The sequence below is a fragment of the Pan paniscus genome, chromosome 8 (genome assembly GCF_029289425.2).
Source record: "Pan paniscus chromosome 8, NHGRI_mPanPan1-v2.0_pri, whole genome shotgun sequence".
In the NCBI taxonomy this organism is placed as follows: Eukaryota; Metazoa; Chordata; class Mammalia; order Primates; family Hominidae; genus Pan; species Pan paniscus.
This window is the reverse complement of record NC_073257.2, coordinates 108,491,280-108,510,899: the sequence shown is the minus strand read 5'-3', so window position 1 is coordinate 108,510,899 and position 19,620 is coordinate 108,491,280. Positions and strand designations below refer to the sequence as shown.

Here is a 19,620-nt window from a genome sequence, read left to right as displayed (position 1 = left end):
CCACACCCACCGGGCATGCTTTCCTGGTGTAGACTGGAAGGCACGGATTAGATTAGTCCTGGAAGGAAGCTTAGCAATAATCTAGTCCCATCCCCTGAATTTGCACTGTGCTCTGTTGCTTGAAAATTATCATATAGTTGGTGATTGGAGGGCTTACCAAGAGCAGTGATGGTGATAAATGCTGTTATTTATTGAGACTTACTATGTGGCAGGTATTCTGTTAAACATACTAAATGCATTATCCTGTTTAATTCTCTCCACAATCCTAAGACGTAGGTATTTAGTGTTATCCCATTTTGCAGATGTAGAAACTGGGGCTTGAGATTGGGCTGAGACTTGCTGTGTGTGGCAAACCTGCCAGACTTCATCTCATAGGCATTGTTTTATACCTCTCCAAGAAAGTCTAAGTATTAGGGGAGGAGGTTCAAGATCCAAGGCCTTTTATTCCTGAAGGTGAGGACTTTGGAAGCAGTTGTCTAATTGTACCAAGATAAAAGAGTTGTCAAGTTTAAAACTTTAGCTACAAGGTTTCGGTGGGATTTTGTTAACAGAAGAGAAAGAGAAGACAACCGGGGAAACAGTTTCCAAAAATTAAAGGATAGAAACTAGGAAGCATGTAAATGTGTAAAAAGAGATGGTGGTTGAGTTGTTTGGGGAGTCTGGAAGCATGTTGTGATAGAGATGGGGAGAGAAAAGGAGGAAAACATTTTTTGCTAAAGAAACAATGTTTACGAAGCAGTTTGTAATTGATAGAACTTGGGGTTTGGGTGCATTTTTGGTGTGAAAAAAGATGTGTGAGTATGCAATTTTCACAATAAAATACAGGGATATTTGAGCAGATAATAAAATGGGACTCTCTCCAGAATGACTTCAATGTTTGACCTGCATACAGACAGGATTGAAGGCTGGCCTTGGTGTCCTAGACTCCACTGTCAGATCTGGGCATCAGCATCTCTTCTCTGCCCGTGTTCTAACCTCCCTGCTAACCCCTGGCCCAAACCAAACAGCACTGGTAGTACAGCCTCCATCCCACTCCATCCCGGTTCTGGTCCTTGCCTCTGCTCACTCTACATGCTGTCCCAGAGCTTGAATTGCCACCAGCAGACAAAGACCCCAAGTCTCCATCTCCATCTCAGCCTTCTCTTTCCTGCAGTTGACTGGGGATCTTCATTCAGGGACCCCACCAATATCTCAAACATAGCCTGTGCAAAACTGAACTCATCAGCCCACCTACCATTCTCTACCCCAAACTGCCTTCTTCTCATGAGTTCCCAGCCTGAGATAGTGGGACCATTCTCTCCCTTCCCCAAGCCCCAAACCTGGGAGTCATCCTTGATCCCTGCCCCCCTCACAGCTCTCATATCCAGTGTGTCTTCATGCTCTGTCTGTTCTGTTGCTCTTTCAGCTGTCAGATCCACCCTCCTTTCCATCTGCTAGTGCCTAAGTTCATTCTTGAAGGCCCACACTTACCTCCCTTCCTCCAGTCACTCCCTCCTCCACATTGCAGCCAGAGTGCCCTTTCTAGAACAGGAATAGCTGATGATGCCATTGCCTGGCATAAAAGCCTTCACGTTTAATTCTGTGTATTTCAGCATTCTTTGGCTCTGCCTAGCTCAAGTCCTACCCCTCTCCTGTATTCACCGATGATCTGCCACTTCAGCATTCCCAGTGAGCTCTGCCACTCTGTACTGTTTCTTTGCCCAATCTGTTCCTTTTGCCTGGAATGCTGTCTTCCTACTCCCTTCTACTCTCGCTTAGAAAATTCCTATACATCCTTTAGGACTCAGTTCAAACATCACCTCCTCTGTGAAGCCCTCCCTAATGTTCCCATGCAGAGTGAATCTTCTTTTGGTTTCCCAAGCACTTCTATTATATTCTATACTCTAATAATACACTCTGTGTTGCGACCCTTGTGTAGATGTGTCTCCTCAATGAATAGCGAACCTGTGAGACACCATTTTTGACTTTTAATTTTTTTTCTCCTATCCCTAGTGCCTGGCAGAGTAACTGGCACATACTAGGAACTTAAAAGGTACTCACTGTGTTAAGTGAATGGATGGAAGGATAGATTGGTACTGTTTGGGTTGGACTTCCGGAGCTCTTAAAAAAAGTAGCCATCAAGTCATCTACCACCGTATGCAGGGGGGTTATAGATGAGTGAAAGAAACTTCACACTCTTGGCCAGGCACAGTGGCTCATGCCTGTAATCCCAGCACTTTAGGAGGCCGAGGCAGGGAGGGAGGGATTCCTTGAGCTCAGGAGTTTGAGACCAGCCTGGGCAACTTGGCAAAACCCCATCTCTACAAAACAAACAAACAAAAAAAATTAGCCAGGTGTGGTGGTGTGTGCCTGTAGTCTCAGGTACTCGAGAGGCTGAGGTGGGCAAATTGCTTGAGCCTGGGAGGTTGAGGCTGTAGTAAGCTGTGATTGCGCCATTGCATTCCAGCCTGGATGACAGAGTGAGTCCATGTCTCAAAAAAAAAAAACAAAAAACAAAACAAAAAAACCCACTATAATTATAGGTCTGCGATTATAAATAAGTTTCCTTGAGATGCAGCTTCCAATCTTTAGCTGGAGTTGTTCCTCAGAATGAAACCTAGAGAGGGTATGCCCATAGGCCCACCCCAACTGCACAGTGTGGCAGCAGAAAGAGGAAGAGGGGCTGGGAGGAAATCATGGTTGTCTTTGTGATAGAAGATAAAATGTAAGGCTCATGGGGCATACCTGGGGAACATATTTCAGAATAGATCTTTAATCATCATTATCATATTATTAGCTTTACTTGTTGTGTGCCTACTCCAAGCCAGAAACTGCTACCTACTTTCCTACTGTCATCTCCAAGCCTCACATGGTACTCCAACGTAGGGATCAGTACCTCTGTTTGGCAGATGAGAAAACAATTGCAGAGGCGTTGAACTTGCACACACAGAGATATATGCATAAATGTCTATGCTATATGTTCCTATAGGTTCTGAACCTCCCTTATCAAATTGCTCTGTAGAGTTTACTGATTTTTTGCCTATTGTCCGTCTCATCCACACACTTGCATCATCTTGAGGGCCTAATCCATGACCACTTTACTTGCTGTTATATCCCATACCCAGGAGTGGATATAAAGTAAATTAGTGTTTGTTGAAAGGAAAGAAAGAGAGAGAGAGAGAGAGGGAGGGAGGGAAGGAAGGAAGGAAGGAAGGAAGGAAGGAAGGAAGGAAGGAAGGAAGGAAAGAAAGAAGGCAGAGAGGTGGGCAGGCTAAATTTGCTCAGGTAAAAGTGGTATCATGCCCTTTGGCTTTCTCCTATAACCCCAAACTCACAGGGCAGGCTGAAGAGATAGAAGGAGGCCATCCTTTTTTTTTCATGGTATAAAGCTCAGTCACTCAGTGACAACCATACAAAACCATCTAATCCTGGGACTAGGGCGGGACCTCCCAAGGTTGTCTGTGATTCTTATTTTCTGCTCCTGCCTCCCTCTCTTGCTCCTGAGGCAGCCTCTCTTTTCCCAACTCAGTTGTCATTTCCTTGACCTACACAAACCTTGCATTCAAGAGACATTTAGTACATATTTACTCTTTGATTCAATCAATCCTCAAGTATGCAACTCCAGGGTGGCACAGTTCAATTATAGCACCTAACAAAGCTCTTTTTCTTGACTTATTGACTTGCTTCCAAGGGAATTAAATATTGGTTTTACAGTACACACGTGGAAATGCCATCTGTAATCCTTGAACCTGTCTGTAAATAGACTCACCCTAGTCTACCTGGAATGTCATTTAAGACTGTTCAAAAACCATACAGAATAACATGGAGGGAAGTTTCTAGGAAGGCAGATGCAGAGTTGGGATAACAGTTGAGATAACAGTTATCTCATGAGGAAGCAGTCATGAGAAGCAGGCTTTGGAAATTCCAATTCCTCTCTCAAAAAATCTCCCTACTACAGTGTGTCTCTCAAGTGGCTATTAGAATTGCTGGTGTTTTAAAACCTAGGTTTTATTATTATTTAGGTATGGCAAAGTCAACAGCTCAGGAGACAACTGCCACTGAAAAGATAGTTTGTTATACTCACAGATCCCAAAACAGGGGTACATCAACCCATAGGGGGCTACATGGGGAAGCATCAGGGCCAGTGAGGAGGCAGAGGAGCAGGGGAAAATGTGGACAAGAGCTTTTATTGTGGTTTCCATGGGACAAAACAGGTGAGCCTGGGTAAGATTTAGAATTGGCTAGTTTGAATAATTTCATTGGCTCTGAGGCATAAGGGCTGACTCTAGTCGTCTGGTACCTGGCCCTAGGGTGATAAGGGCAAGTGGATGGTGGCCCCATAAAATGGAGTGTGAAAGCCCCATAGAGGAGGTGGTTGGGGCATGCATCTGGACTGGTTGGTTTGCATACGAAAGGTATATTTAGCACTGGAAGGCAAGTAGCTTGTTTGCTGTTTCTAGGAATTTTAGCTTACCCTGGGAGGGGCAGTCTCTCCAGGGTCAGCAAGGCCCCAAGATGGCAAAACATCAGATAATGAAAGGGTTGGTGAGGACAGCTGTTTGGGGAGGGAAACTATTCAAAAGCTTTGCGGCTTGAGTCCTATCCTCTAGAGCTTAGAATGCAATGGGTCTGGGATGGATCCTTGGAATTGGTATTTTTAAAAGCTCCACTGGTGTTTCTAATGTGCCGCCAGGATTGCAAGCCACAGCTAGCATGCATGTCACTCATACATTCATATGTGTGTCCCGTCTCATTGAGGATTGTGTCCTTTGCATAGTATACCAAGTTTGCAACAAATTGTGCATTCCTAAGAACTGTTTAATCAAATTAGTTTTTAAATAGAGTTGCCTTATCTTTCATTTTAGGCCTCCGACCAGGGAGACCTTCCATCCTCCTCCACCTGTTCCACCCAGAGGACGCTGATTCCACCTCCTAAAACCTGCCTACTTCAGGACTTTAAGACTCACAGTCTTCAGCCTGTTAATGATGTCTTCATGTTGAGTTTTATAGCATGACTGTTGACCTTAAGATCCATTCTCATTGCTGATAATGCTGCAGCCCTGCTGGTTTGGGCTTGCCTCGAAGATTTTATTAAGGCACGAAGAAGTGAAAAACTAAGGGCTTCATTCACCATCACCAAGTATATCGAACCATATACTTGTTTGCCAAAAGGATGAAGCCTTAATCGAAATACTTACCTCTAATTTGCCATATCAGAAGCCTAAAAAGAATGATCATAAATGTACTTCACCAGTGATTTTACTGAAATGCACTTATATTAGTCTTTATGTATTTGCTAGTTCAGCCTCATTTCTAGAAGAGGTTATAGTGTAAGACTTGTAGTATTCAAGTAAGATAAGTGACCTAATTTTAAAATAATTCTTCTACTTTTCTGTATATTCAGCAGGGTATTTAAGTGCTAGGGCTGGTCACACACAACAAACTGAAAAAGACTAGAGGGATTAGTACAAACTCCTCTTATACAGAAGGCAAATCTGAGGTTCCACAGAAGTCTGGAACCAAGACTATTCAGTTGGTTAAATAAAGAGGTTAGTCTAGACTGGGCCTGCTCATTCTAGGTCACCACATTTTCCATCTCCAAATAGCCAGGCCCTCTCTCCCTCAAGAAATGCCCAGATGTAGAAATTCATCAGTGCCTATTGGTCTTCCAGAATTTTCCATCTTCTGTATCTCCCAGGCATGAGACTACCAAGTTTGTTTGTTTTCTTTCCAATTTGGGAATTTATACTTCAGTATGGTTTCAACGCAGTTATGTTTCCAGAGAACATCTAGAAGTGGCTGGAAACCAGAAGCTGGGGATTCCAGGGACCCCACTTAGTGCTCTATTTCCTTTATAGGTTTTATTTCTGGTCATAGAGAGAGGAGGACCTTTGACTTTTTCTTCGTTGAGGGTTCTGAGGAGGAAAAACAAACCTAAAATAGAAATACAGTCAGCCTTTCAAATCCATGGGTTCTGTGTCCGTGGATTCAACCAACCTTGGATCAAAAATATTTGAAAAAAAATCTACAAAGTTTCAAAAAGCAAAACTTGAATTTGCTGCATGCCAAGAACTATGTTGAATTCATGTAAATGAAATGATGTGTAGGCATTGTATTAGATATTATAAGAAATCTAGAAATGATTTAAAGCATACAGGAGGATGTGCATAGGTTATATGCAAATACTATGCCATTTTATATATGGGACTTGAGCATTTGTGGATTTTGATATTGGGGGATCCTGGAACCAATCCCCCATGGATACCAAAGTACGACTGTAGTTATCTATTTTTTACATACTTATTATTACCACCATGCTCAGTAAGTCCATTTTTGCATGGAATATGGAGCCTTAAAACATGTCATGAATTTGGAGTCCCTGGCACATAAATCTACCTTCAAATCAGAGGTCCTTAATGATGCCTAAACATACAGTAAAATTAGAATCAGAACTATTTCTTTAAAAAATATTCAAAATGTGTTTGTTTCCCATGGGATTATTCTCTATCCCACACGAATGTAAAAAAATCCACATTAATGATCCATTTAAGTATAGTTTTATTGGGTCCTTTTCTAATGATTAAAGGTTCTTTCTCAATTTCATTCCTCAGTCCTGCAAATAAGGACTCATACTGAAGAGTACTGAAACAAGGACTTCTTGTCAGAAACAGCTTCTGGAATCTTGGGTTTTGTTTTTGTTTTTTGACAAAATACACTATTGGCCATGTCCATCATGAGAGTGTTTGTAGTAATTAATTACCTTGTACAGGACCTGGCACTTAGTAGCATTCTTCAAATGTTCTCTCAGTGATCCTTTTACTCTCCTTGTCACTTATTTGGGAGAAATAGGGGCACGTGAGATAAGAAGAATTTTGATGTTGGTATGCTTGCCCTGTTACTTATAGACAGTCTTCATCATAGGCAAACTTGAATTTGATTTAAAATAGGGCTGGGAAAAATATTCAATAACTGTAAGCCCCCTTTTGGATGCCAAACTTAGAATTTTGTACATTCTCTGATGAACAAGCATTTAGATCGTAACATGGTAAAGCCTATTACCAGCCAATGTTGTTAGCATCTTTGTATGCACATCACTGTTTGTGCAATATATGAATATTTTGTTGCATTGTATTCTTATATAAAAATAAGTAGAAAACATAAAATTGAAATTGCTGATGAGAAGCCTTGTCTCATGAATGTGATACACTTGAGACACGGATGGAACTGATCAGGAGTGCCAAGTCAAAAGCAGCAGATCTTAAGCCCTCACTGGTTGTTCCTTTAACATCCAAAATGGTTGGTTATATGTAAAAGAAGAAAATGAAATAATTTGGATGAAACACTGGGACTGTGTTATCAAAGAATGTCTATAGTGATGAGGTGAAAATTTTCATTTTCCAGAAACAGAACTGCTCATTTATAACATAAATATATTCAACTTCCACATACTCAACACATGTGTATACATTTTTAGGAGTACATTATGTAACAAAACCATGGATTTCCAATACAATGAGGAGCAGAAATGACACTGCAAGCTAGGGTCCAAAGAAACCATTAAAAAGTTTTCTATATGATGCTTAGGCAGACAGCTCTGCTGCCACCATCCTTGCCCAAGATTTTACAAGCTGGCTCCATAGAAAGTGAAGCTGTTGGGTATATTCACCACCATTGCCTTTGCCCCTAAGGTAAATTGGCCTCCAATTCCTAGGCCAGCACTTTTATTTCATCTTATATTAAAACCTAGGAGCAGATAATCCAACTAAGCAACAAAGTATGAAGACTGAGAGACTATTTTTTTTTTTTTTTTTTTTTTGAGACAAGAGTTTTGCTCTTGTCACCCAGGCTGGAGTGCAGTGGTGCCATCTTGGCTTACTGCAATTTCCACCTCTTGGGTTCCAGTGATTCTCCCGCCTCAGCCTCCCGAGTGGCTGGGATTATAGGCACCTGCCACCCCGCCTAGCTAATTTTTGTATTTTTAGTAGAGACGGGGTTTCACCATGTTGCCCAGGTTGGTCTCAAACTCCTGACCTCAAGTGATCCGCCCGTCTCAGCATCCCAAAGTGGTGGCATTACAGGCGTGAGCCCCCGTGCCCAGCTGAAGACTGAGAGACTATGAACAAGAGGTTGGTGTTGTAATCTAATAATTTAACTGGACATATTTAATGATGTGAATAATCTCTAATGCTCTGCCTTAGTTACACAAAGTGGTAAAATATAGATGACTTCTACGAATATTTTTACAAGTCAAGCTAAGTTACACATCCCCTTTTAGCTTTGTTGTTACAAAAAAAAAAGGTTCTAGTCATTGCCATATCACTAGGATTTTTAGATTCCTCTCCCAAATGCCCCAGGAAGTAAGTTGGTTTTCTGTGTTCCTCCTTCAAAGAATAGTGTGTGGTTTTGCAGCTGGTTGGTGGAGGAAGCATCAGTAACAGATTTATTTCTGAGAAAGACAAGTGGTTAATTTGGAAAATTCTAAAAAATTCTTCCTAAGCATTAATCCTCAATTTTAAGGGATCTGCCTGTATAAATATTTGCTTTGGTTTGATAAATTGTGCTCTGTTCATTTCCAAGCAAGTTATTAAGAACATAAAATAGTCTTCATTCATTCCTGCTGGCCAGACACTGTGTTCACCAGGGTGGTGAGGGGATGAGTAGGAGGTTGAAAGATATATTCTGAATTCTGAGGCACAACTTGGAATTCATTTCTCGTAAAAATCATAAAAAATAGGTTCTTAGGTGTTCTGTGTGGGAAATGCGCGCGGGGAGGAGACACACACACAATACCTTTAAGGGTAAACAAGCTTTATCCCAAATGGCAGTGCAGATATAAGCAAATGATACAATAAGCAAATGATATAATAAGCAAATTGCAACGGGAAGGGAGAAGGGAAAAGATATATATATGTATTTACACTCACCAGACTATGGAGGATTCACCACCAGACTGGGAAGCAACAGCCTGGGCTCCAGAGTCGGCCACTCGTCCATGCAGACAAGGAGAGGTCTCATGAAGCTTCGGCGCAGTCTGGAACCCTAGCTCTTTTTGTAACGAGTTGTTTGGCATGAGGTCCAGTCACGAGGGCCCTTTGTGACCAGGATCAAGGAACACAAAAAGGTCAACTTGTTTTTGCGGTTGTCTATTGTTTTTCAATAACTAATGTATAGGAATAGATTGAAATAGAGATTTCTCCGAAACAACGTTGGATGAACGCCTCAAAGAGCTCACACAATCCGTTCTGGGACTTGGTGACCATTGTTTGTGTCTATGTTCAATTGAGTTCAAATTTAATATTTAGGCTAGTCGCCAAAGCCCATTTAGGATAAAATGTCTTTGCTATCTCTGCAGTAAGAGTTAGCATGGTATAGGGAAGAGATTGTTTTGGAAGCCAAGAAACCTGGTCTTTTATTTTGGTGTGCTACTTACTTGACGAGTTCACATAACTTGACTACCTTGTTCTATGTTTCATCACCTACGAAGTGGAGAGTTGTGTCTTTGGTAACAGTCTAGGTCTCTTCAACTCTATTAAGTCTAAGTCTTAGAAAGAGGGTGTGGAATCGCTTTGTCGGAAGAAGCAGGGAGACAGCCTTAGTGGCATCACCACCTAATTGGCAAGGCTCTTTTTATTATGTGGCACCTGCTGTTCCTTGCTCTGTCTCACTGTTATATCAGTTAAAAAACTGAGAGACAGTGAAAGAGGAACCACACAAAGAAACTAATGGCCTTAGTTGCTCTTCAGTCCAAGAACTAAATGTTCTCAGTAATGGCTTCCTAAAGAAAGAACTCAGAGCAATCATGAAGATCTGTGTCTAGAACATTACGGCCAGAACAGAAACGGTGGAGGTGGAAAATGGCAAATAGCAATAGATGAACTGTCACCCACCCTGCTGAAGTACATAACTGGCAAGACAAACATAACAAAGTAGAAGGAAGAAATAGAATTTCAAAGAAAAAGTAGCTGATGATAGAAATCAGAAGATATGTGGTCAATCCATACCCTAATACTTTTTTTTTTTTTTTTTGAGACAGGGTCTGGCTCTGTCACCCAGGCTGGAGTGCAGTGGCACAATCAGCTCACTGCAACCTCCACCTCCCAGGTTCAAGCCATCTTCCTACCTCAGCCTCCTGAGGAGCTGGGACCACAGGCACGTGCCAGCATGCCCACTTTTTTTTTTTGTATTTTTTGAAGAGACGGAGGTGTCACTCTGTTGTCCACGTTGGTCTTGAACTCCTGAGCTCAAGCAGTCTGCCCACCTCGGCCTCCCAAAGTACTGGGATTACAGGGGTGAGCCACTGTGCCTAGCACCCATACCTAATAGTTTTGATGATCATGTTTACCCAGAATGAAAATAGAAGACTGACATTTTGGTTTTCTGGATTGCTTGCTGGTCATAAGCTCTTTAACCAAAATGGAGTCTTATTAGAGCTACCATAGAAAGAGGCTGAATAGCCACTGGGGGAGGTGGGATCTCCTTTCACTGGCATTTCCTCCCCACCGCTGCCATCCTTTTTGGTGTCAGGGAATGAGGTCATTCACCCAGATGAAATAAGTGGTGAAATTAGGTATGTTAATGTTTTTCACTCCCCAGTTTAGTGAAACAACCCTAATTTTGATGGTGACCTGAGCCCTGTTTTGTCCTGTTGAGGTCATCAGGCACCTAGGATCTTTGAAGCCACACTTCTTTTACTCTAATCAGTTACTTTATCTCCCTTTCCTTCTTTCCACACCTACTGCTGTCAGACTTGTATCACCTAATGCCATTTATCAGCATAATTCCCCTAGTACCTACCAGAGTGCCTGGTACATAGTAGAGGCTTGATAAATAATCGTTGAATTAATGGCTCTACCTGCTCTTCCATCCATTAAATTTTCCCAAATACTCCTCTGAAATAGGGTTTCTTTCCACTTCTCTCATTGCCCATTGCTTTTACTGCCTGTTGACCATTTGCACAGTTGGCCAGCTTTTGTGTTCCTTTTTAAAAGTACACTGTCATGCCTGTTCTTTGTTGTGTGTGTAGTTTCCTGGTTTTAATCTATCCTCCCTAAATGAATATACTTTTTCTTGTGTCCTCCCTACCTCCAAGCATTTGCCAACCCAGTCCTCCCCAAAACACCCGCCACATGCATACTACCTCAAATCTGTGGAGGATGGTGATGGATACTTAAGAAACTACACATTCATCTTAATGTAGCACTTACACGGCTTGTTCTTCAATTGCACATCATCACTTCATTCAAGAGCAGTGATTATTCATTCACAGAATTGACTGAGCTTTCACTATGAGCAAGTCACCCTGCTAGGTGCTCGGGAGGATATACAAAGATGTATAAGATGCCTCCTCTGATTTCTACAGCAATTACTGGTGTATGATTCATTCAGCAATTAATCATGTACTGCTTTGTGATGTTTCTTACACTATCTAGAAAGCATTCTTCAAATCTTGCTATGCTATTTGACTTTTCACTTGTTAATGTCTTCATTCATTCAGCAAAGAGTTGAATACCTATGATGTGACAAGCACTATCTCAGCAGCTGGGACAGATATAAAGACAAACAAATCATAGTCCCTGCAATCAAAAAGGTCCGAATGCAGTGTAGAAGAGGAAATGTGAATAGATAATTACAACACAACACGCCAAATGCTATTGAAATCCCAAAGAAGGAATGCTCCATTTCCCAAGGGATCATGCAAGGTTTCACTGAGGAGGTGATCATCAGCTAGGTCTGAAAGGATAATATCTAAGGCACAAGGTGAAGCAGAGCATTCCAGATAAAGGGAGTATAAAGAGCAAAGGCACAGAGGTGTAAAAATATATATGGGTGAATGCAGAGCATAGAAATTGGTGGAAGGTAAAGTTAGGGAAATAAATTAGGGATAAAATAGGCAAAAATTTGGACTTTATCCTTTAGCAGGGAACTTTTTTTCTGATTACATAGTTAGCACATGCTCACTGTAAAAAATAACCAAACATTTATAGGCATGTACAAAGTAGAAAGTTAACCACTGATAATGGTTTGTTGTAATCTTTCAGATTGTTTTCTATGGGCAGACTAACATATTGCCATATAAAATGAAGTTAAACTCTTATTTTCTTCAACTTGAAAATTTAACAGAACCTCTTGGTTATCATTCCATGCCAGTACTTACCTATTTCCTTTTTTTGAAGTGGCTGTATAGTTGGTAAATCATTACCAGCAAAAAGACCTATTATGGAGCCAGACTGAGTGGGTCTGGTGTTTCAGCAAGCCACTCAAGCTCTCTGTGCTGCAGTTACCTCATCTGTAACAGGAACATTTTCACCGTATCTGCTGCATAGGGTTTCTGTGAGAATTAAATGAGCCAATATTGTTCAGAATAGTGCCTGGCAGATGAAAGCCTTCGTGGTGACTCCATGATTTATTTACCTAACATTGAAGAACTGTTTTAAGCAAGGGAGTGAGCGATATAATCTGGTTTCTTTTTAGAATAAAGAAAACATCACCCTGGCACCTGTTGGGGATGTTAAACGGGAGGAAGATCAGTCAGTGATGGATATCTTCTTGTGAGACTCTTGCAATACATAGTGATACGGAAGACTGGTTGGTACTGGCAGAGGAAGGAGAGGAAAAATAAACTCTTGAACCACTTTTAAGAGACCAAATGCTAGAACTTGTTGACTGCTGATGGCTGAGAAGAGACAATCTGACAAGTTCGAGATTTTTGGCTTAGTGGCCTGTGTAAATGGTGGTGCCACATTCGTATATATATATATTTTTAAGATTTTTTGTTTCAATGTCTACTACGGATCTGGCACTGTTCTAGGTACAGGAAATATGGAAACAGGATCTCTGCTCCGAGGAGCTTACACTCCAAGAGGTATTTATGACTGGGAAGAGGAGACCCAGAAATAGTTAAGTAAACACATAAATGAACAAGAATGGCAAGCTAACTTAGCATGTCTTGATTGAATAGTAGGGGTCCAGTAAGTATTCAGTAACTTTAAAACATCCAACCCTGTACGAGTTTAACAATCTCTCCTAACGGTGATTACAGGAGCCCGTGATTTATTCACGGCGGCAGACGAGTGCCAGGAAAGGGTTATTTGATCTGATCCCTCAAGTTCCGGAGGCAGTAGGTCAGACGATCGGCCCCATTTGGCAGCCAGGGAAAAAGCTTAAGCATTTTGGCCAAGGTTACACAACCCGAAACACCGGGACGCGGCCCGGAGGCGGCTTCGGCCTTGCGGTCCAGGCTAGGCCACTGCGCCGGGGCCCAGCCTACTCGGCGGCCGCCCGAGTGCTCGCCAGGCCCGTAGCGCCGCGGCTCCCAGGAGCCAAGGGGCAGCCGGCGCGCAGGCGGCGGTTGCGCGGCCCTCCCTCGGCCCGGCGGCGGTGGCGGCCCCGCGTCGCGAGGCACTTCCGGCGCGTGCCGGGGTGGCCGGATGACGTGGCTGAGTCAGAGGAAGAGGCTGAGGAGGCGCGGGGGGCGGGGGAGGCTCAGGAGCGGGCGGTGACGGCGACGGCGGCGGCAGAGGAGGCAGCGGCTGGGCCCGGGCCCCGTGCGTCTGTCCGCGCCCCGTGGATGCGAATCGGCCGCGGCGGCGGCGGCGGAGGCGGCGGCGGCGGAGGCGGCGGCGGCGGAGGCGGCGTCGGCGGAGGCGGCGTCGGCGGAGGAGGAGTCGGTGAGCCGGCTCCGGGCCGGAGGGGCGCGGAGGATGAGGCCGCTGCCTGGCGCTCTTGGCGTGGCGGCGGCCGCTGCGCTGTGGCTGCTGCTGCTGCTGCTGCCCCGGACCCGGGCGGACGAGCACGAACATACGGTGAGGCGCCCCGGCCGGCGCGGCTGCCCCGGGCTAGCTCCCCAGTTGCCCACTGAGGCAGGCCCCACGCAGCCTGGAGGGCCCGGCGGCCCGGTGGTGCCCCGCTGCGGCCCGAGGACTCCTTCCGGTTGGGCCTGGCGGAGCAGGAACCTTGGGAGCGTGGAGGAGGCATTTCCGTGCGCTCCCGGGACAGGGCTCCGCTCCCGAGTGACAGGGCCTCCTTCCCCCGGCCTGGGCCTCAGTGGCGCCGCACCCCAGGGTCTCGGGGGTCCTGGGACCCTGGGGCCAGGAAGGAGCCTGGGAAGGGTTGAGGTTCATCCACCGCGGGAGCGGGGCAACGGGCAGGCTGGGCTCGGGGCTTTTGCCCCCCAGGGAAGGAGACTGCCTTCTGGCTACTGAGGGCTGCGACGCCGAGGAAGATGGATGCATCGTGATTACCCGGCAGCCACTAACCAGGAAATATCCTACACTTTATGGTCTCCTTTGGCTTTTATCGCCCGCTTCTGCCCAGACCGGATTAAAACCCTGGGGTGGGGCAGCATTAATAAACTTGAATTGAAGAGCAGTTTATACTTACTTGTAAGTGCACCCAACCTACACGCGTTCAATTCCTAGGCCTTTCTTGTAACTTTCTCCTCACCTTCCAGCCCCTAAGTGAGACCCCCATCCCGCTAGTCTCTAACTAAGGCAGCTTCTGACAGTAAAGGGTCTTGACGTTTCCCAGTCTTCAGGTCAGGGCCAGAAACAGTCCCTTTTGCATTTGGCCTAAAGGTGATTGGCAGTTTGTTTAATTGGTATTCTCACATCAAAACGTGCATGTGAACGACTCTTCAAGTGGCTTTCACTTAGGGCTGTAACTGTGGTTTTCAGAGTGGTAGACTTGAGCAAGGCAGGAAGGTCAGGTAAATTGAGAGTTTGCTTGACGAGTAATTGTTTTTTATACCTTTACCATTAATGATAGGAGTTTCTATGAGAGACTGTGTTTGTACTAAATCAGAACGATCTGAGGGAGTCTTATGTCATTTCTGGTAAGTGAGGAAATGAAGCAGTCGTCCTTACCTATTTAATGGATCCGATTTTATTTGTAATCAACAAAACTTTTCGCTGGATCCTTGGCTAGCTGGGATCTTATTTTAGCTAATAAAAGCTCTAAACTTTTGACTGTTCTACCTTCGGTCACAGCCAGAAACTTCTTACCTGTGTAGGTATGTATTTCTTTAGAGACACAAATCTCGAATTGGTGACATGTTTTTGTACTGTACTTGTGGTGTTTCACCTAAGATAATTTTGTTGGGAGGTTAAACAGCTTAAAACGATTTCCTTTTGTGTTCTTTCATCAGATAAGCTGTCTCAAAGTTTAAGAACTGCTATTGTTTCACATAGTATACAGGGACCATGTTTAGATTTGGGTCTTTGATTATTTTTAAATTTTCAATGGGCATCCATCCTTCTGTTTAATGATATTATTACTAATATATTTCCAATTAAAAAAACACTTAGGAAAAGTTACCATATGAAACTCAGAACTCTCAATGTGTAGTTCCGTGATACAGGCATATAAGCTCAAAAGTGTACTGTATTCTACTTTTTAATCTTGTAATCTTGTGACTTACACTGCTGTAAATAGGGAAACAATTAAAATTTTACAAATTGGGTGTATATAAAGGCTTTAGAATAATTTACAAATTAAAAGTGTAATTTCAATGCAGTTTTATTGCTAGGACTGTTTCAGTTTTTTATTCTAGTAATTGAATATAAGATATTTGATAAAAGGTTTTTGTTGACTGCCACGAAAGAGAATATGGTGTATATGAGATGGTTGCTAGACAAAAAACTTAGAATCCATATTACTTCATGTCTATATTGAACTGCTCTTACTTGGTTACCCATTATTAAATACCTATTATTTATTTATTTATTTTTGAGACAGAGTCCCACTCTGTTGCCCAGGCTGGAGTGCAGTGGTGCTGTCTCACATCACTGCAACCTCAGCCTTGCGGGCTCAAGCGATTCTCGTGCCTTAGCCAAGTAGCTGGGATTACAGGTGTGCACCACCACACCTAGCTAATTTTTGTATTTTTAGTAGAAAGGGGATTTCGCCATGTTGGCCCGGCTGGTCTTGAACTCAAAACGACTGGCCTCAAGTGATCTGCCTGCCTTGGCCCCACAAAGTGCTGGGATTACAGGCATGAGCCACCACGCCTGGCCAAATATGTATTGTAAAAAGCAAAACAAAAACAAAAACAGTTATGGGAAGAATAGCATCTAAAAATAAGCATAAAATTCAAATGTCATTTATATTATTTTTTCACTGTTAGCCAAAATCTTTTGCTTTTTCTAAATTTCTTGAAAATATTTCTCAAAAACTAGGCATTCCTATTCCTCTTAGCCAGATAGTAGTACCGAAAAGGCTAATGTCAAGTGAGTTTTATTTATTTATTTCTGTCAAAGAAGCAGAAGTAGCTAGTAAAGAGAGAATAATACTAAAGGAAGAGGAGACATTGGTGTGGGGAAGTTGCTGAGTAGGTGTTTAGTAAATACATGTAGAATTTAATTATCAAACAATAACTTTTAGAAGCTGAAGCTGGCCTTTTAGATTAATTGCCTGTGAAGATTGTTTCCAGATAATACCTAGTATGTCTTTTGTAGTAAAATGGGCTATGCACTGTTTTTGTTTGTTTGTTTTGTTTTGTTTTGTTGAGGCATAGTTTTGCTCTTGTCACCCAGGCTGAAGTACAGTGGCACAATGTCCACTCACTGCAATCTCTGCCTCCTGGGTTCAAGCAATTCTCCTGCCTCAGCCTCCCTAGTAGCTGCGATTACAGGTGCTTGCCACCATGCCTGGCTAATTTGTGTATTTTTAGTAGAGACGAGGTTTCACCATGTTGGCCAGGCTGGTCTTGAACTCCTGACCTCAGGTGATCCGCCTGCCTCGGCCTCCCAAAGTGCTGGGATTACAGGTGTGAGCCACCATGCCCTGCTGGCTATGCACTGTTCTAAGTATTTTACACATATTAACTCATCTATTAATAACCTACGAGGTGAGTAATATGCCCATTTTGTAGATGAGGAAAGTGAATCTAGAGAGGTGAGGTCACCTGCAGATAACACACATCTGGTAGGGGTAGAGGTGGGATTTGAACTTAGGCATTCTGAGTTGATAGTCTTCTGCACTGTGAGCCGCCATATGCTCTATTCCCCTTTATCCTAAAAATAAGACAGTAAAGCACTAGGTATTGAGTGGTTCTCTATATTGATTTTTAAGTGCTTAAATGCTTAAATGCTCGAATGAGTGTGGCTCCATGATGAGTTGTTTCTGAGATCTTTGGGTTAGCATTAAGGAGCAATAGTGTTGACTTCATGGGCACGTGCCCTGAATAGTCACAAAAGACTGTGTGAGAGCTTGTTTTCATGCTATCCTGTAACATCTTGAAGTTTTAATTTTTTTAACAAGGGGCTCTGTATTTTTCTGTACTGGGTCGCACAAATTATATAGCTTGTCCTAAGAAGGGACAATACCTTATGCCCATTCCCCAAAGCCCCTGATATCTCTTACTGTACCTACTGAATTAGGATTCAGGTGGCCATCTGACCCATATGGTATTTTTTTTTCTTTTTCTTTCTTTCTTTCTTTTTTTTCTTTTTTTTTTTTTTTTTTGAGACTATGTTTCACTCTTGTTGCCCAGGCTGGAGTGCAATGGCGTGATCTCGGCTCACTGCAACTTCCGCCTCCCGGGTTCAAACGATTCTCCTGTCTCAGCCTCCTGAGTAGCTGGGATTACAGGCATGTGCTACCGTGCCTGGCTAATTTTGTATTTTTTTAGTCGAGACAGGGTTTCTCCATGTTGATCAGCTGGTCTTGAACTCCTGATATCAGGTGATCCGCCTGCCTCGGCCTCCCAAAGTGCTGGGATTATAGGTGTGAGCCACTGCGCCTGACCCTATGGTATATATGTATATATTTTATGTGCTTATTTGTCCAAAGTTATTTTAATATTCTCTGAAGAGTGTTGAAAAGGAAATGTGCTATTGACTGTATGTACATATCTAGAATATGTAAAAATGTGTTCCTTTTAATTTTTAAAAGTTGAATCATATGCATTACAGACATGTTGTTTGAAATGAAAATTAACACTTGTGGAAGACAGGCTTTTAATAAGTGATTGAAGGGACATAGGCTTCTTTATAGTCAGTGAAAGGTATGTTTATGCTTATTTGGTTTTCTAAAACTCAAAGCACTTGGAAGCATCTAGAGTTAGATTACTATGTCTCCTAAGATTCCGAAGGACTCCATTAAAAACAATTTCAGATTGAGAATCATAGAATTTTAGAACTAGAAAGACTCAATAATTTAATCCAAAACTCTTCATTTTCTTAATGGCCTGTACAGGTTCAGAGACTTGCTCAAGGCCACAGAAAGAATCAGAGCTTCCTGATCGCCAGTCTTGTCTTTTCTACCTGTCTTGTACATGTAATTCCATAGTTATAATATGTAAAGATGTTAGCAGCAAAAACACGGTACTTAGGGGCACAGGAATCTTAGAGCATTTTATAGTTTGCACTGTAGCCTTGAATTTTTATGGGTTCTGTTTCCTTAACAAGATCACGAAGTCAGATTTTTTTTTTTTGGTCTGTTATATACGCAAGCACTGTGCTTGGCACAAATAGTATTTGATCAGTGCTTGTTGAATGACTTGAATAATTAGGGAGCTACTAGTGACAAGGATATGCAGTGTGGAAGCACAATGAACAAACTCAGGCCGTTATTCATTTAAGATGCATAGTCTTCTGTTTTGATTTGGGGGTCCTACCTAGGCTAAAATTCCCTATTTCTCTGTGGCCCAGTGTACTTCTGGTAATCTTGAGACTTCTAATGTTGGACAGACTGGATGCCTACTAGAATCGTTTACTCAGCCTCTGCCTCATAAATAATTTGTATTATATCATGGAGTGATTTCAGAAATGTTTTGTTTGATTTACTTTGGCAAATGGAAACCTTTTGTCTTTGTCTCTGTTGGGAGTATAGGAACTCTTAAAACTTACTGAAAATTTATAAAGAGTATAAGCTGTTTACTGTAAGTGAATTTGTGAGTTATCTAATGTAGATTGTTAAATGCCGTAATTCGTTGTCCTATTTTCAGCTCTACTCAATGATAGACTGAAAGTTTATTTAGGTACAAAGCTATTTTTGAGAGAGAGTAGTTATCTCAAGAGACTATTCAAAATTACATTTCTAATTTATTTGTATTAGAATTCTGATGTGTGTTTTAATAATTTAAAGGCTTTGAAATTATGATTTCTGGAACATTATTTTGAAGTATACACATATATTTTTCCCCCTTTGTATGAAAATGAAGGATAGCATTTGGGTGCTTGTTCTGAACCCTCAGTCCTTTGCTCATCTATGTAAATTGTGATTTCTTATTCAGATTTCACATGACCACGTCAGCATATTATCTTCTAAAGCGTTTCTCCTGATAATAATTAATTCATTACCTCTGTCAAGGAGGAAAACTTTGGTACCCCCCCAACACATAAACAGTATTTAAATAAGAGGGGCCCAACATTGGTGACTTCTTGAGAATAAAGGTCATTCCTTTTGAGATTAGAGTGCAAATAGCTTCTTAGAAGGTTTTTTTCTTTCAGGCAGATTAAAGGCTCACATAGAAAAGTTATTCAGTGTTCAGGACTGTCTTTAGTTGCTTTGTACACCTGGCACTGTTTTCATATTTCCTTGATTTAGTTTTTTGCTCTTTAATGAATGAAGCTGACTAGGGATTAGCAAAAATACTAACCTTTTAAACTTGATGCTGATTGATTTGGACAAATTACTTAACAT

The 19,620-nt window shown here is 42.3% G+C and overlaps 2 protein-coding genes and 1 long non-coding RNA gene across 4 annotated transcripts in view; 2 read left to right on the top strand and 1 right to left on the bottom strand.

The window, feature by feature from the left end:
- The window catches only part of PIK3AP1 (phosphoinositide-3-kinase adaptor protein 1), a 130,505-nt gene extending 121,957 nt beyond the window's left edge, over positions 1–8,548 (top strand). The window contains exon 17 of the mRNA XM_003825415.6: positions 4,845–8,548. Coding sequence (XP_003825463.2) covers positions 4,845–4,902 — 58 coding nt within the window. The 3' untranslated portion in view covers positions 4,903–8,548. The remainder of the gene's footprint in view (positions 1–4,844) is intronic.
- Positions 1–13,358, bottom strand: part of LOC117974697 (uncharacterized) — a 29,404-nt gene extending 16,046 nt beyond the window's left edge. Inside the window, exons 1-2 of the long non-coding RNA XR_004664823.2 lie at positions 12,134–13,358; positions 8,904–9,069 (exon numbers count right to left, since the gene is read on the bottom strand). This is a non-coding gene — a long non-coding RNA (uncharacterized LOC117974697). The remainder of the gene's footprint in view (positions 1–8,903; positions 9,070–12,133) is intronic.
- Positions 13,359–13,459: 101 nt separating this feature from the next.
- Positions 13,460–19,620, top strand: part of TM9SF3 (transmembrane 9 superfamily member 3) — a 70,869-nt gene continuing 64,708 nt past the window's right edge. Inside the window, exons 1-2 of one of the 2 annotated variants that reach the window (XM_034931229.2) lie at positions 13,460–13,592; positions 13,623–13,781. In XM_034931229.2, the coding sequence (XP_034787120.1) occupies positions 13,680–13,781 (102 nt within the window). In that variant the 5' untranslated portion in view covers positions 13,460–13,592; positions 13,623–13,679. The other variant, XM_063607834.1, reaches the window with a different exon arrangement.